General features: G+C 33.3%; 2 protein-coding genes across 2 annotated transcripts; both read left to right on the plus strand.

The window, feature by feature from the left end:
- The first annotated feature begins 3,795 nt into the window (after window positions 1-3,795).
- Window positions 3,796-7,148, plus strand: LOC108201677 (E3 ubiquitin-protein ligase UPL5). The gene is made up of 3 exons (XM_064085480.1): window positions 3,796-5,491; window positions 5,751-6,340; window positions 6,790-7,148. The coding sequence occupies exons 1-3, from the start codon at window positions 3,796-3,798 to the stop codon at window positions 7,051-7,053; spliced, it is 2,550 nt and encodes an 849-aa protein (XP_063941550.1). The 3' UTR covers window positions 7,054-7,148.
- A 6,931-nt stretch (window positions 7,149-14,079) lies between these two features.
- On the plus strand, window positions 14,080-15,444 carry LOC135149683 (E3 ubiquitin-protein ligase UPL5-like). The gene has a single exon (XM_064085481.1). The coding sequence runs from the start codon at window positions 14,080-14,082 to the stop codon at window positions 15,442-15,444; it is 1,365 nt and encodes a 454-aa protein (XP_063941551.1).
- Window positions 15,445-17,310: the final 1,866 nt, after the last annotated feature.

Raw genomic sequence — 17,310 nt, forward strand, 5'->3', positions numbered from 1 at the left:
AACATCCCAAACACAGTCATACACCCTCCCCTATAGACAACAACATAAGGATGACTCATGTGACGGTCTTCGGAGTCCGTACTCTCATTACCACTTCCGTCAACGCTTAAAGTTATATATATCCATCACATAATCAAACAGCTCACGCTAATGAATGTGCTTATCATCAAAATATTGAACACATTACACTTTAAAATTTCAAAGATTTTGGGAAGATTATATTTTATAACATTTTCAACAAATAGCAGTTTCGTTTATAATCTACCACTTGTATATGGTTTGAATAAGGGAATAATATGACATGTGTAAAATTTGCAATACAAATATATGTCTGAAAAATTAGGAAATGCTACCTTCTTAAAAAATGATGTTATTAAAAATTTTTAATTTCTATAATGTTCTTTGGTATGAGTAGTGGTATTAGATTGAATTTAATTAGAAATTGCGTTATGGTTAAATATAATTGAGATATTATCATGTGTTCCAATTATTATTGAATTGATATTTTTTATTTAGAAAAATTGGGTGAGCTGGCTAATTTAAATATTAGTATAATTAATAATATAATGTTTTTTCATATTATTAATTTCTTTTTGTATCAAAAAGATGTATATAATCGGATAAATAAAATAAGTAAAATCGATACCAAGCTCGTTCTCTTCGTATCAAAATATAGTATTTAAGTTTGTCATGATAGTATCATCTTCTTCTTCGTCTTTACTGCGGTACTCTTGTGGAGGATAGGGTTTGAATTAAATTTAAGAATAATATGGAATTATAAAATCCTTCTCGGCTTTCATAAATCCTGCTTTTATAAGTTAATATTACTCTCGTCGTATTTTAATATATTTTTAGACATTAAATTCTAGTTACGTGTTTCATATTAAAAAATAGCAAAACGGTTATCAGCTGTATCTATAGAACGAAGATACCATGTTAAATATGAGAAATAATCATGCTTCCGTGTGCGTTATCTCTAAATTTTGATTTTTTATATTTATCCAATTTTGTATTCTTTTACAATATTATATCGATAATTTTATTCATTACTTCATCTTCCTCCGCTATCTCTAATTTGTGTGTGGGTTCATATCTATGTCAGTTGCCTACATCGATTTTTTAAATTTGGAATGTTCAAAAGTTTGGTAATTAACAATACTTCTCGGTTTTCAGAACTATTGAATTCTTCGAATTGTTTGTTGTTGAATAAATTTCAACCAATTTCCGAAACCTTGTCGAAAATTTTATATGACTCTTGTCGTATTTTAAGATAGTGCAGGATATAAATTCTTATTACGTGTTTCATATTTATGATAGTCAAACATTTATTAGGTAAATCTGTAGGTGCAAATACTATTTTTTTAATATGAGATATAATTACAATAACGCACTACAAAGTTTAATATCACTACCAGTTTTTGAAATTTTTTTCAAAGTTTAATATCACTTTTGTCGTATTTTGAGATACTGATAGATATTAAATTCTAATTACGGGGTTTATGTTTCATATTTATGATAGCAAAACAGTTATCCGGTAGATATGTAGAATGCATATATTATTTTTTAATATGAGAAATAATTACGATTCCGTGTAGGGGTGGCAAAATCCGACAGGCTCCCGAAGCCCGACACGAATTCGTCTCGATAAATACAGATGAGGGTCTGAGATTTTATATATCGGATCGGGTTTGGTAAATTATTCCCAAAAAACTCGGGTCGGGTTCAGAGAAAAAATTACCCCACTCGAACCCGATCTGATATATAAAATCTCGGACCCTCATTTGTATTTATCGAGACGAATTCGTGTCAGGTTTCGGAAGCGTGTTGGATTTTTCCACCCCTACACCGATCGTAATTATTTCTCATATTAAAATATAATATCTCCATTTTGCAGATCTACCGGATAACTGTTTTGCCATCATAAATATGAAACATAAAACACGTAATAATTAGATTTTAATATCTAGCAGTATCTCAAAATACGACAAGAGTGATATTAAACTTTGGACAAAATTTCAAAAATTAGCAGTGATATTAAACTTTGTAGTGCGTAATTGTAATTACATCTCATGTTAAAAAATAGTATTTGCACCTACAGATTTATCTAATAACTGTTTGGCTATCTCATGTTAAAGTCGCGGGGGTGAGAATTACAATTACCTCTATTTCTAAATTCAAAGATGACATATATTCAAATTATTCTTCTAGATCGGACTATCCTAATTTAGATTTTATTAAGAACTATTATGTTATATTTGATCCAAATTAATCATGACTCACGTTTTAGGTGCTGAATATAACTCTAACATCTCTCATATGCGGGACTCTGAATCTGGTGTTACGAACACAAAAATTATTTAAAACCTTTATTTTTTGAAAAAATGTAAAAAATAAATATTTCAAAACTTTGTATCTTTTAAGAGTTTTAATAGAAAATCAATTTAAACCTCTGAAAATAGGATTGCATACAGGTTATTAGAAATCATACTAGTAATTATTATGACAACATAATCTATATTACCAAATAAACTTCGATAAAAGAAGAGTAGCTCATAACTAAATTAATCAATTAGTTTTACACTAAATCGAACTTAAACAACCCTAACCATAACTACTCTCATGAGAAAATGACCAAAATCTCAAATTTTGATAGATGAAGTGTCCAAAATATATATTATTAAGATTAGTGCCCTATTTACCCAACTAGAAACGCATAGTCCACATGCGCGTATCCAACATAAGTTGACCTGGTAGAACCCGCAATTCTAGCATATTCATAGTTAAACTTACGACGTACAGTCCGTCGTAAGTTGGACATTTTAGGACGGAAAGTTCTCGGACCCTCATTTGTATTTATCGAGACGAATTCGTGTCAGGTTTCGGAAGCGTGTTGGATTTTTCCACCCCTACACCGATCGTAATTATTTCTCATATTAAAATATAATATCTCCATTTTGCAGATCTACCGGATAACTGTTTTGCTATCATAAATATGAAACATAAAACACGTAATAATTAGATTTTAATATCTAGCAGTATCTCAAAATACGACAAGAGTGATATTAAACTTTGGACAAAATTTCAAAAATTAGCACTGATATTAAACTTTGTAGTGCGTAATTGTAATTACATCTCATGTTAAAAAATAGTATTTGCACCTACAGATTTATCTAATAACTGTTTGGCTATCATAAATATGAAACACGTAATAAGAATTTATATCCGGCACTATCTTAAAATACGACAAGAGTCATATTAAATTTTCGACAAGGTTTCGGAAATTGGTTGAAATTTATTCAACAACAAAAAATGCGAAGAATTCAATAGTTATGAAAACCGAGAAGTATTGTTAATTATCAAACTTTTGAACATTCCAAATTTAAAACAACCGATGCAGGCAACCGATATAGATTATGAACCCACATACAAATTAGAGATAGCGGAGGAAGATGAAGTAGTGAATAAAATTATCGATATAACATTGTGAAAAAATACAAAATTGGATAGATATGAAAAATCAAAATTTGGAGATAACGCACACAGAATCGTGATTATTTCTCATATTAAGAAAATGGTATCTTCATTCTACGGATACAGCTGATAACCGTTTTGCTATTTTTAATATGAAACACGTAACTAGAATTTAATGTCTAAAAATATTAAAATACGACGAGAGTAATATTAACTTATAAGAGCAGGATTTCTGAAAGCCGAGAAGGATTTTTCTCTCCGGCGGCTCTTAATTTATACGGTCGGTCATCTCTAAAATATTGTCTTCGATATTGAACACACCAAATGTCTCTAATCGATTCCTGCAAACACAAATTGGACGCTTATACCCGTGTCGATGATGGTGTGAGTTCCTCTTCCGCCGTTACAATGAGATCTGACATTATCAACTCCGTCTCCGGTGCTCGATCAGCAGCGTGTTCGGCTGAGTCATCGAAATCGCACTCTAGCCTACAGTTCCTTGTAAGATTGTTTTCTGGAATGAACACATTAGTTATTCGAGCGGATGTTAACGATACGATTGGGTACGTTCTTGATTTGATACAATCGAAAGCTGGAATTCCATCGAACGTGCAGATGTTAATATATAAGAGCAAGCAGATTTACCCGGAGCAAACCCTGGGGGAATGTTGTGTAGAAAATGATGCTGTGCTACAGTTGGTTGGAGTCATGCGGATTACTCGTCTTGTCAAAGCTCAACAGTTAGTTGATGAGATTGTTTCATTGATTTGGAGATTGTGTAAAAGAAATTCGGGGAATGAAGCTTGGGATAGAGAAGCACGTCGCGTGATTAGAAGAAACTTATCTGATTATTTCGGAGATTTTCTGCCGAAGGATAATGATAATTATTTCGGTCATTATCTGCAGGTATTTTGTTGTTCTCATGTACCAGCTTCTTTAGCAATGCTATATATGTCTCCTCAAAATATGATATTTGGCAATGAGTTGATTCAAGAGTTGATTACGTTAATTTCTTTACTGCCTCGACATCTCTCCCTACAATGTATACCAATATATTTAGAGATTTGCAAGGCGTTGCGTGGGATGCCATATTACCGCAACGATGCTATGTTTAACACGTGCCGAAGATGTCTTAGTGACATGGTCAAATGTACCGAGATGAAGACTGCACCGAATGGAGCTGGCTATGCTTATCTTGTTAATTTTATAAAAGACATGCAAACTTTTGTTGCAGAGGCTGCCGATGAGATAGTTCATTCTATGGATGCTGGTATAGAACCGGATACAAGGATGAGTCCCTCACATCCTTTATTGACTGAGGTTGTCTATCTCAAAAACTTTCTGATGCCTCTAGAAACATTTATTACAGAGGAGCTATTCTTTGAGTTTCGATACAGAAAGGTATCTCAGGATGGTCCTTATCAAGAATTTAGTATCATGGTTGAGACTTTCTTTAGGCTGCTGAACAAGATGGATTCTTGTCTTGAAGAACTGGAGAAGTTATTGCCGACTAAGAGTGAAAATCTTGGGTGCTACCAGTATGTTGCAATCATAATGGAGCTGAATAATATGTCTAAGCACTTCCCAGACTTAGCAAAACAGTTTTGGACAACTTTGAGGAATAGGAAGCTTTCTTTCTGCTATTTAATTATTAAATATGCTAGCAAGGAGGATGATTATGAATGGATTTCGGTGCATAAAGAGGTGACAAATTTTGAGTGCAGAAGGCATTTGGCAATGATGTTACTTGCACGAGTTAGTGATGAGGATAACAACCTGATCCAAGAGATTATGCTTATTGACAGATCACGATTGTTGGAGGACTCTTTTGAATACATTGCACACTCTGAGGCTGAAACACTTCGAGCTAGTTTAGATTTGCAGTTTAAAGATGAGGAAGCTACTGGCCCTGGTGTTCTGAGGGAGTGGTTTGTCTTAGTTTGTCAAGCCATATTTGACCCTCGAAATGCCCTCTTTGTAGCTTGTCCAAATGATCGTAGAAGGTTTTTTCCGAATTCAGGTAATCAGCTTGGTGCTTTTGTCATTCTACTTTGCCCTATATATGATTCATAGAAGTTATATTTTGTTTATGCTTCTGCGAGTATGAATCGTATGGGTGACTTTAATATATTTTGCCCTGGTGTTTGATATAGTGATTGCTTTCAACATTAGTATTTTAAAAATTTTATACCTCACCCCATATTCTCCCCTTGAATTCCTCCCTGGTTATTCTCTGATAAATTCGATTTTTTAAATTAATGACTCGTCCGAATTTGCAGTGTCTAGGGTGGATCCATTGCACCTAGAATACTTCAAGTTTGCTGGAAGAGTAATTGCATTGGCCTTAATTCTCAAAGCTCAGGTTGGCATTGTCTTTGATAGAGTATTTTTTCAACAACTGGCCGGAAAGAAAGTTTCTGTGGAAGACATACGGGATACAGATCCAGTCTTCTACAGTAGTTGCAAGCGAATTTTGGAAATGGATCCAGATGAAGTTGATCAAGATGCTCTAGCTTTAACTTTTATTGTCGAAGCAGACAACTTTGGATCCAAAAATATTGTGGAGCTCTTGCCTGATGGAAAAAATATTTCCGTGAATAGTAAAAATAGAGTAAACTATGTTGCTCGGCTTGTTCAATATCACTTTGTTGATTCTGTTAAGGATCAGGTAGCTCAGTTTACTCAAGGGTTTGATGATATCATGAATTCGGACAGGCTCCGGGAATCATTTTTCCAATGCTTAGAACTTGAAGATTTTGATTGGATGCTGTATGGCAGTGAAAGACCTCTATGTGTTGAGGATTGGAAGTCTCACACTGATTACAATGGCTATGAGGAAACTGATCCTCAGATATCTTGGTTCTGGGAGGTATGAGTCAGTAATACCTACTCTTATTATATATTTTATGACGTGATCCTAATTAATACTCCTTCTGTTTGAATATAACAGTAGGTTTACTTTTTTTTACGTAGTTCTAAAAGTTTTGACAGTACACTTAGAAATATTATTTTTAAAAATTTCTTTTTGTAGATAAAAATATGACTCACATATTTTTGTTCACGAAAAGAAAATTTTAAAAATAACATTTCTAAGTGTGCGGTCAAAACTTTTAAAAATAAGTCAAACGACTATTATATTCTAACAGAGGGAGTATCATGCAAGTTCTAATGAGTTATCTACTTATCCTTTCAACTAGCTGTGTACAATGCAGTATCATGCAAGTTCTAATGAGTTATCTACTTATCCTTTCAACTAGCTGTGTACAATGCACTAGGTATGATATTACATTATTAAGAATCACCCATCTTAAATTGCAGACTGTGGCGAGTATGTCAGCAGGGCAGAGAAAAGCTCTCCTATTCTTTTGGACGTCGCTGAGGAATCTACCTGTAGAAGGTTTTGGTGGCTTAACTTCCAGGCTATACATTTACAAGGTGAACGAGACGTGCAATCGCCTTCCAACTTCTCAGACGTGCTTCTATCGGTTGTGCTTTCCTCCTTACCAATCGTTGGAAGTCATGCAAGATCGTCTCAGCCTCGTTACCCAGGAGCATGTTGCCTGCAGCTTTGGGACTGCTTGAGATAAACATTACTCCATATGTCAGGGATGTAAATTCTCTTGGTGGCACATACAAAAATTAATACAAGCATTACATAATATACATTCTTGTCTGGTTTTTTTCAAGTTATTTTTAAACAGCAGTACTTCATATGTTAAATATAAATTGACGGTCTTGCAAATTGAGAGATTGAGCAGACTAAGAGAGCAATTGGTTTTTGTCAAGGGTATTGCAAATTGATTTTGTCGAGAGCAAACTGGTGTAAGCAAATATGGTGATTTTTGACTAAAATCAGCCATAAACCCGATGGAACAAATATACAATAACTATTTTTTAGATTTTTAAATAATTTATAAAAACATTCTATTACGCTGGATAATTGTCTGGCGATGCTAGAAACTATAGATCTATAGCGTCGTTAGTTCGTGAACCACTGCAGAAAATGTCACCTACAGTCTTGGTGTTCCGTAAATCGACATAGAAAACTCCTTTTAAGCGGTGGCTATTGTTGACCGACGTAAAACACAGTGTCGGTTATTTGAAGAACCGTCGCTATAAATAAAAAAAAATCATTATATGCGTGGATACTTAAACCGATGCTAGAAAAAGAGTTGCGCGACGATTTTTAATAAATACAACACAAAAAGTACATTGCAAAAAGTATTTTCTGTAATAGAGAATTACAATTACCTCTATTCCTAAATTCAAAGATGACATATATTCAAATTATTCTTCTAGATCGGACTATCCTAATTTAGATTTTATTAAGAACTATTATGTTATATTTGATCCAAATTAATCATGACTCACGTTTTAGGTGCTGAATATAACTCTAACATCTCTCAGATGCGGGACTCTGAATCTGGTGTTACGAACACAAAAATTATTTAAAACCTTTATTTTTTGAAAAAATGTAAAAATAAATATTTCAAAACTTTGTATCTTTTAAGAGTTTTAATAGAAAATCAATTTAAACCTCTGAAAATAGGATTGCATACAGGTTATTAGAAATCATACTAGTAATTATTATGACAACATAATCTATATTACCAAATAAACTTTGATAAAAGAAGAGTAGCTCATAACTAAATTAATCAATTAGTTTTACACTAAATCGAACTTAAACAACTCTAACCATAACCACTCTCATGAGAAAATGACCAAAATCTCACATTTTGATAGATGAAGTGTCCAAAATATATATTATTAAGATTAGTGCCCTATTTACCCAACTAGAAACGCATAGTCCACATGCGCGTATCCACCATAAGTTGACCTGGTAGAACCCGCAATTCTAGCATATTCATAGTTAAACTTACGACGTACCGTCCGTCGTAAGTTGGACATTTTAGGACGGAAAGTTCCGTCATATGTTTATTGTGGACCCATAATTTCGTATTTTTGGTTCCGTTCTTGTGACGAAAAATTCCGTCGGTAGTTTTCTCACGACTGAGCCTATTGTGAATATCTGCCATAAATTATAGAGAAATGTGGAACTTTCGACATATATATCTGTCATAAGTTTGGATTTATATTCTAAAGCCCATGCAATTTTTTATATTTCTGCCATTTTTTACCATTCAAGTATGGTCAAAAACCTGTCCATACATGCATTCACTATTCAATATATACCTAACAAACATTTTAACTATTATACAATCCAAGCAAATATTCAACCCACACTATCATAATTTTCATTAACAAAACATCCCAAACACATAATCATACACAGACAAAAGACTAAAACATCCATAAACATCCCCACAAATTCAATTACATTCACACAACTTAATCTCAACCTTTAATAACCGGATCTCCCCCAGAGACAACAACATAAGGATGACTCATGTCATCACATAATACTCTCATTACCACTTCCGTCAACGCTTAAAGTTATATATATCCATCACATAATCAAATCATCAAAATATTGAACACATTACACTTTAAAATTTCAAAGATTTTGGGAAGGTTATATTTTATAACATTTTCAACAAATAGTAGTTTCGTTTATAATCTACCGCTCTTGTATATGGTTTAAATAAGGGAATAATATGGCATGTGCAAAATTTGCAATACAAATATATGTCTGAAAAATTAGGAAATGCTACCTTCTTAAAAAATGATGTTATTAAAAAATTTTAATTTCTATAATGTTCTTTGGTATGAGTAGTGGTATTAGATTGAATTTAACTAGAAATTGCGTTTTGGTTAAATATAATTGAGATATTATCATGTGTTCCAATTATTATTGAATTGATATTTTTTATTTAGAAAAATTGGGTGAGCTGGTTAATTTAAATATTAATATAATTAATAATATAATGTTTTTTCATATTATTAATTTCTTTTTTATCAAAAAGATGTATATAATCAGATAAATAAAAATGAAATAAGTAAAATCGATACCAAACTCGTTCTCTTCGTATCAAAATATAGTATTTAAGTTTGTCATGATTGTATCATCCTCTTCTTCGTCTTTACTGCAGTACTCTTGTGGAGGATAGGGTTTGAATTAAATTTAAGAATAATATGGAATTGACTAATAATTTAATTGGACTTTTTGTTTATTTGAATTTAAAAAAATTTTAAGAATTTTATGAGTTGTTTTATAAATTAAATTGTTTGAGTTCTAAATTTAAAACGAACAATTTTGTTGGCGATGTAAATATATATTGGTGGAACAATCACTATAATATAAAATCATCGGCAATATGTAAGTTGTTTCGTAGTTGAATAATAATAATGATAATAATTAAATTAAAAAAGTTATTGATGATAACAAAATTTTGTTAATTTAATATTTGTTAATTATGATGTTTCACTCAAAGGAGGTTTTGTTTATTAATAAAGATCATAGATTTGTCCAACAACTATTGAAATAACTGACAAGATCTCTAACTAATTTTAGTTACACATAACACTTGCTTATTAGACTTCCAAATCAATTACAAACAAAAAAATTTGAATTTGACTAAAAATTAAAGACTCTACAAGTGGGATTGAAAAATATATTTTTCATCTCTTTAGAAATAATAAACAACATAATGATTATACAAAAATAAAATATATCATTCCAAAACAAATTCATAATATAACATGTAATTAAGAAAAAAAAATTAGAAAAAATCAAATTTTAAAATAGGATAAAAATTTAATTTATAAGAAATTTGTATCTAATTTAAAAACTATAATGTAAAAATGTATATTAAAGCTCTATATATATCAAACTAACAATACTGTAAATATATATATATATATATATATATATATATATATATATATATATATATTAAGAAGAATATAATGTACTCAAATAAAAAGACAATAAGATTATAATAAATAATAACTTAAAAAAGTAATCTTAATCGCTGCCACTAAACTAAAACTAAAGCTTTAAAACTTGTGATAACTATGAAAATTTGGGACATTTCAAAATTTTAAAACAATCCAAAAAAGTATACCTAAAATATAGGTGCAAATTTAAATTTAGCTGATATAGCATATGAAAATTTGGGACCTTTCAAATTTAAAAGGCCCAAAAAGAGTGTGCTGAAATAATAGATGCAAATGTAAATGAGTAGATACGCATACACACAAGTAAACAGCCAAATAGGGTTTTTCTCCCCAACCATGAGCTCCAAAATTATTCATATCAGCCGTCTCTAAATTGTTCATTCTTACACACACAATATCGCTCATCGATTCCTGCAAACCCTAATTGGAAAATTATGCTGCCCACGGCTCCACTTCTTCTGAGCCATCGAAATCAAACCCTACCATACAGTTCCTTGTAAGATTGTTTTCTGAAATGAAAACATTAATTATTCGATTTGATACAATCGAAAGCTGGAATTCCATCGAACGTGCAGCGGTCAATTTATACGAGCAAGCAGCTTTACCCGGAGCAAACTCTAGGGGAATTCGGCCTCTTGTGAAAGCTCGACAGTTAGCTGATGAGATTTTTTCATTGATTTGGAGATTGTCTAAACGGAATTCGGGGAAGGAATCTTGGGACAGTGAAGCAGAAGAAACCTGACTCATTACTTCACTGATTTGCTGCCGAGTGATGATGACATGGCTCTATATAGGGCATTTGCAGGTATTTTCGTATTCCGGTGCACCAGCTGCTTTAACAATGTTATATATGTCTATATATCATATGATATTTTGTGAGGAGTTTATTATATATGTTGATTTTTTTGCTGACTCGAAATATCTCCCAACAATATATCCCTATATTTTTAGAGATTTGCAAGGCGTTGCGTGCAATGACATATTACCGCAACAATATTATCCCCCGGGGTATGTTAGCTCGGGGTAAAGCTGCTTACTCTTATAAATTAACAGCTGCACGTTCGACGATATTCCAGCTTTCGATTGTATGAAATCAAGAATATACTCAATCGTGTCGTTAACATCAGCTCGAATAACTAATGTTTTATTTCCCGAAAACAATCTTACAAGGAACGTCAGTAGGCTAGAGTTCGATTTCGATGACTCAGCAGAACACGCTGCTGATCGAGAGCACGGGAGACAGAGTTGATACCGTCAGTTCTTGTTCTAACGAAGGAAGAGGAACTCACACCATCATCGACAGGGGTATAAGCGTCTAACTTGCATTTGCAGGAATCGATTAGAGACATTGTGTGTTCAATATCGAAGACAATATTATAGAGATGACTGACTGTATAAATTAAAAGCTGCCGGAGAGAAAAATCCTTCTCGGCTTTCATAAATCCTGCTCTTATAAGTTAATATTACTCTCGTCGTATTTTAATATATTTTTAGACATTAAATTCTAGTTACGTATTTCATATTAAAAAATAGCAAAACGGTTATCAGCTGTATCTGTAGAATGAAGATACCATGTTAAATATGAGAAATAATCATGATTCTGTGTGCGTTATCTCTAAATTTTGATTTTTTATATTTATCCAATTTTGTATTCTTTTACAATATTATATCGATAATTTTATTCACTACTTCATCTTCCTCCGCTATCTCTAATTTGTTTGTGGGTTCATATCTATGTCAGTTGCCTACATCGATTTTTTAAATTTGGAATGTTCAAAAGTTTTGTAATTAACAATACTTCTCGGTTTTCAGAACTATTGAATTCTTCGGATTGTTTGTTGTTGAATAAATTTCAACCAATTTCCGAAACCTTGTCGAAAATTTTATATGACTCTTGTCGTATTTTAAGATAGTGCAGGATATAAATTCTTATTACGTGTTTCATATTTATGATAGTCAAACATTTATTAGGTAAATCTGTAGGTGCAAATACTATTTTTTAACATGAGATATAATTACAATAACGCACTACAAAGTTTAATATCACTACCAGTTTTTGAAATTTTTTCCAAAGTTTAATATCACTTTTGTCGTATTTTGAGATACTGCTAGATAGTAAATTCTAATTACGGGTTTTATGTTTCATATTTATGATAGCAAAACAGTTATGCGGTAGATATGTAGAATGCATATATTATTTTTTAATATGAGAAATAATTACAATTCTGTGTAGGGTTGGCAAAATCCGACACGCTCCCGAAGCCCGACACGAATTCATCTCGATAAATACAAATGAGGGTCTGAGATTTTATATATCGGATCGGGTTTGGTAAATTATTCCCAAAAAACTCGGGTCGGGTTCAGAGAAAAAATTACCCCACTCGAACCCGATCAGATATATAAAATCTCGGACCCTCATTTGTATTTATCGAGACGAATTCGTGTCAGGTTTCAGAAGCGTGTTGGATTTTTCCACCCCTACACCGATCGTAATTATTTCACATATTAAAATATAATATCTCCATTCTGCAGATCTACCGGATAAGTGTTTTGCCATCATAAATATGAAACATAAAACACGTAATAATTAGATTTTAATATCTAGCAGTATCTCAAAATACGACAAGAGTGATATTAAACTTTGGACAAAATTTCAAAAATTAGCAGTGATATTAAACTTTGTAGTGCGTAATTGTAATTACATCTCATGTTAAAAAATAGTATTTGCACCTACAGATTTATCTAATAACTGTTTGGCTATCATAAATATGAAACACGTAATAAGAATTTATATCCGGCACTATCTTAAAATACGACAAGAGTCATATTAAATTTTCGACAAGGTTTCAGAAATTGGTTGAAATTTATACAACAACAAAAAATGCGAAGAATTCAATAGTTATGAAAACCGAGAAGTATTGTTAATTATCAAACTTTTGAACATTCCAAATTTAAAACAACCGATGCAGGCAACCGATATAGATTATGAACCCACATACAAATTAGAGATAGCGGAGGAAGATGAAGTAGTGAATAAAATTATCGATATAACATTGTGAAAAAATACAAAATTGGATAGATATGAAAAATCAAAATTTGGAGATAACGCACACAGAATCGTGATTATTTCGCATATTAAGAAAATGGTATCTTCATTCTACGGATACAGCTGATAACCGTTTTGCTATTTTTAATATGAAACACGTAACTAGAATTTAATGTCTAAAAATATTATAATACGACGAGAGTAATAATAACTTATAAGAGCAGGATTTCTGAAAGCCGAGAAGGATTTTTCTCTCCGGCGGCTCTTAATTTATACGGTCGGTCATCTCTAAAATATTGTCTTCGATATTGAACACACCAAATGTCTCTAATCGATTCCTGCAAACACAAATTGGACGCTTATACCCGTGTCGATGATGGTGTGAGTTCCTCTTCCGCCGTTACAATGAGATCTGACATTATCAACTCCGTCTCCGGTGCTCGATCAGCAGCGTGTTCGGCTGAGTCATCGAAATCGCACTCTAGCCTACAGTTCCTTGTAAGATTGTTTTCTGGAATGAACACATTAGTTATTCGAGCGGATGTTAACGATACAATTGGGTACGTTCTTGATTTGATACAATCGAAAGCTGGAATTCCATCGAACGTGCAGATGTTAATTTATAAGAGCAAGCAGATTTACCCCGAGCAAACCCTGGGGAATGTTGTGTAGAAAATGATGCTGTGCTACAGTTGGTTGGAGTCATGCGGAGTACTCGTCTTGTCAAAGCTCAACAGTTAGTTGATGAGATTGTTTCATTGATTTGGAGATTGTGTAAAAGAAATTCGGGGAATGAAGCTTGGGATAGAGAAGCACGTCGCGTGATTAGAAGAAACTTATCTGATTATTTCGGAGATTTTCTGCCGAAGGATAATGATAATTATTTCGGTCATTATCTGCAGGTATTTTGTTGTTCTCATGTACCAGCTTCTTTAGCAATGTTATATATGTCTCCTCAAAATATGATATTTGGCAATGAGTTGATTCAAGAGTTGATTACGTTAATTTCTTTACTGCCTCGACATCTCTCCCTACAATGTATACCAATATATTTAGAGATTTGCAAGGCGTTGCGTGGGATGCCATATTACTGCAACGATGCTATGTTTAACACGTGCCGAAGATGTCTTAGTGACATGGTCAAATGTACCGAGATGAAGACTGCACCGAATGGAGCTGGCTATGCTTATCTTGTTAATTTTATAAAAGACATGCAAACTTTTGTTGCAGAGGCTGCCGATGAGATAGTTCATTCTATGGATGCTGGTATAGAACCGGATACAAGGATGAGTCCCTCACATCCTTTATTGACTGAGGTTGTCTATCTCAAAAACTTTCTGATGCCTATAGAAACATTTATTACAGAGGAGCTATTCTTTGAGTTTCGATACAGAAAGGTATCTCAGGATGGTCCTTATCAAGAATTTAGTATCATGTTTGAGACTTTCTTTAGGCTGCTGAACAAGATGGATTATTGTCTTGAAGAACTGGAGAAGTTATTGCCGACTAAGAGTGAAAATCTTGGGTGCTACCAGTATGTTGCAATCATAATGGAGCTGAATAATATGTCTAAGCACTTCCCAGACTTAGCAAAACAGTTTTGGACAACTTTGAGGAATAGGAAGCTTTCTTTCAGCTATTTAATTATTAAATATGCTAGCAAGGAGGATGATTATGAATGGATTTCGATGCATAAAGAGGTGACAAATTTTGAGTGCAGAAGGCATTTGGCAATGATGTTACTTGCACGAGTTAGTGGTGAGGATAACAATCTGATCCAAGAGATCATGCTTATTGACAGATCACGATTGTTGGAGGACTCTTTTGAATACATTGCACACTCTGAGGCTGAAACACTTCGAGCTAGTTTAGATTTGCAGTTTAAAGATGAGGAAGCTACTGGCCCTGGTGTTCTGAGGGAGTGGTTTGTCTTAGTTTGTCAAGCCATATTTGACCCTCGAAATGCCCTCTTTGTAGCTTGTCCAAATGATCGTAGAAGGTTTTTTCCGAATTCAGGTAATCAGCTTGTTGCTTCTGTCATTCTACTTTGCCCTATATATGATTCATAGAAGTTATATTTTGTTTATGTTTCTGCGAGTATGAATCGTATGGGTGACTTTAATATATTTTGCCCTGGTGTTTGATATAGTGATTGCTTTCAACATTAGTATTTTAAAAATTTTATACCTCACCCCATATTCTCCCCTTAAATTCCTCCCTGGTTATTCTCTGATAAATTCAATTTTTTAAATTAATGACTCGTCCGAATTTGCAGTGTCTAGGTTGGATCCATTGCACCTAGAATACTTCAAGTTTGCTGGAAGAGTAATTGCATTGGCCTTAATTCGCAAAGTTTAGGTTGGCATTGTCTTTGATAGAGTATGTTAGATATAATTGATGATTACTAATGTTCTTAAAGTTTGTTTTAGAACAGGAGTGATCAGAGTTTAGGCTGGAAGCTGATCAGAGTTTAGTAAAGTCTGACCAGAGTTTGATAAAGTCTGATCAGAGTTTACATAGTCAAGACTCGTCAGAGTTTACACGTGGAAAGGGCTCAGAAGCGGATATACTTCAAGGAAGGATAAAAGCGGAGGAGTGATTTGCTGACTATGGAAACTAAACAGAAAACTGTAGCAATCTTTGATTGATAGAATACATAGCTGATTTATAGGATATCAAATCAGAGATTGATTTTGTAACTGTGTCTATATAAACACAGAATAGGGTTACTCTAGATGAGTTGAGTTATCGAGTACATTGTTAAGAACCCTAGCAGCTCTTAGTGATAAAATATAAATCACTGAGAGAGTTTTTGTAACCATTCAAGCTTTGTGAATAAGAGTTTATTGTTTTCAATCTCTTATATTGTCATACTGTGTTACAGATTGTGATCACTATATCATCTTATATAGTGAGTTTATAGGACCTAACAAGTGGTATCAGAGCCAGCTCTGTTAAGATTACTACAGTGAGATCTTAATCACAATCATGTCTGAAAAATCACAAGCTTCATCCTTTAGAGTTCCAATCCTTAAGGCATCTGAATATCCAGTCTGGAAAGAGAGAATGATCATATTCTTAGACTCTGTTGATCCAGAATACCTTGACAGGATCTATGATGGACCACATATGCCCACCAAGCTCTCTGTTGGGCTTGCTGATGAACCTCAGAAGATGGTTCCAAAGAAAAGAAAGATTATACCCCTGAGGACATCTTGTCAATTGGTAAAGACTCTAAGGTGAAACACCTTCTGCACAGTGCCCTTGATAATGCAATGTCTAATAGGGTGATTGGGTGCAAAACTGCTAAACAAATCTGGGATGCTCTGGAAACCAGATGTCAGGGAACTCAGGCCATAAAGAAAAACAGAAAAACAATCCTTACACAGGAGTATGAGCACTTTGACTCAAATCTGGTGAGTCCTTGACAGATCTGTATGACAGATTTGTCAAACTGCTGAATGACTTATCTCTTGTGAACAAGGAATATGATCTTGAAGACTCAAACCTCAAATTCCTTCTGGCTCTTCCTGAAAAATGGGATTTGAAAGTCACTACAATAAGAGACAATCTTGATCTTGGAGAAATGTCTCTTGATGATGTTTATGGAAGACTGAAGACTCATGAACTTGAGATGGAGCAGAGAAACAAACGTCATGGAGGAAAATCAAAGTCTGTTGCTCTAAAAGTTCAAGAGGAGGCTGCTAAAAGCAAGGGAAAAGCTCATGTCATAAAGTCTGACATTGAGTCATCAAACTCTGATGACTCAACTCAGATGTTCCCTCAGACTCTGAAGAAAGTGATGATGAGATGATGCAGTTAGCAGCATTGATGGTGAAAAGCTTCAAGAAGTTGGCCTACAAAAAGTTCAACAAAGGCAAAAGTTTTTCAAGGAAAGACAGAAACTCTGGCAGAGTTTATGATAAGAAGAACTT

This window comes from Daucus carota, chromosome 9 (genome assembly GCF_001625215.2).
Source record: "Daucus carota subsp. sativus chromosome 9, DH1 v3.0, whole genome shotgun sequence".
NCBI lineage: Eukaryota > Viridiplantae > Streptophyta > Magnoliopsida > Apiales > Apiaceae > Daucus > Daucus carota.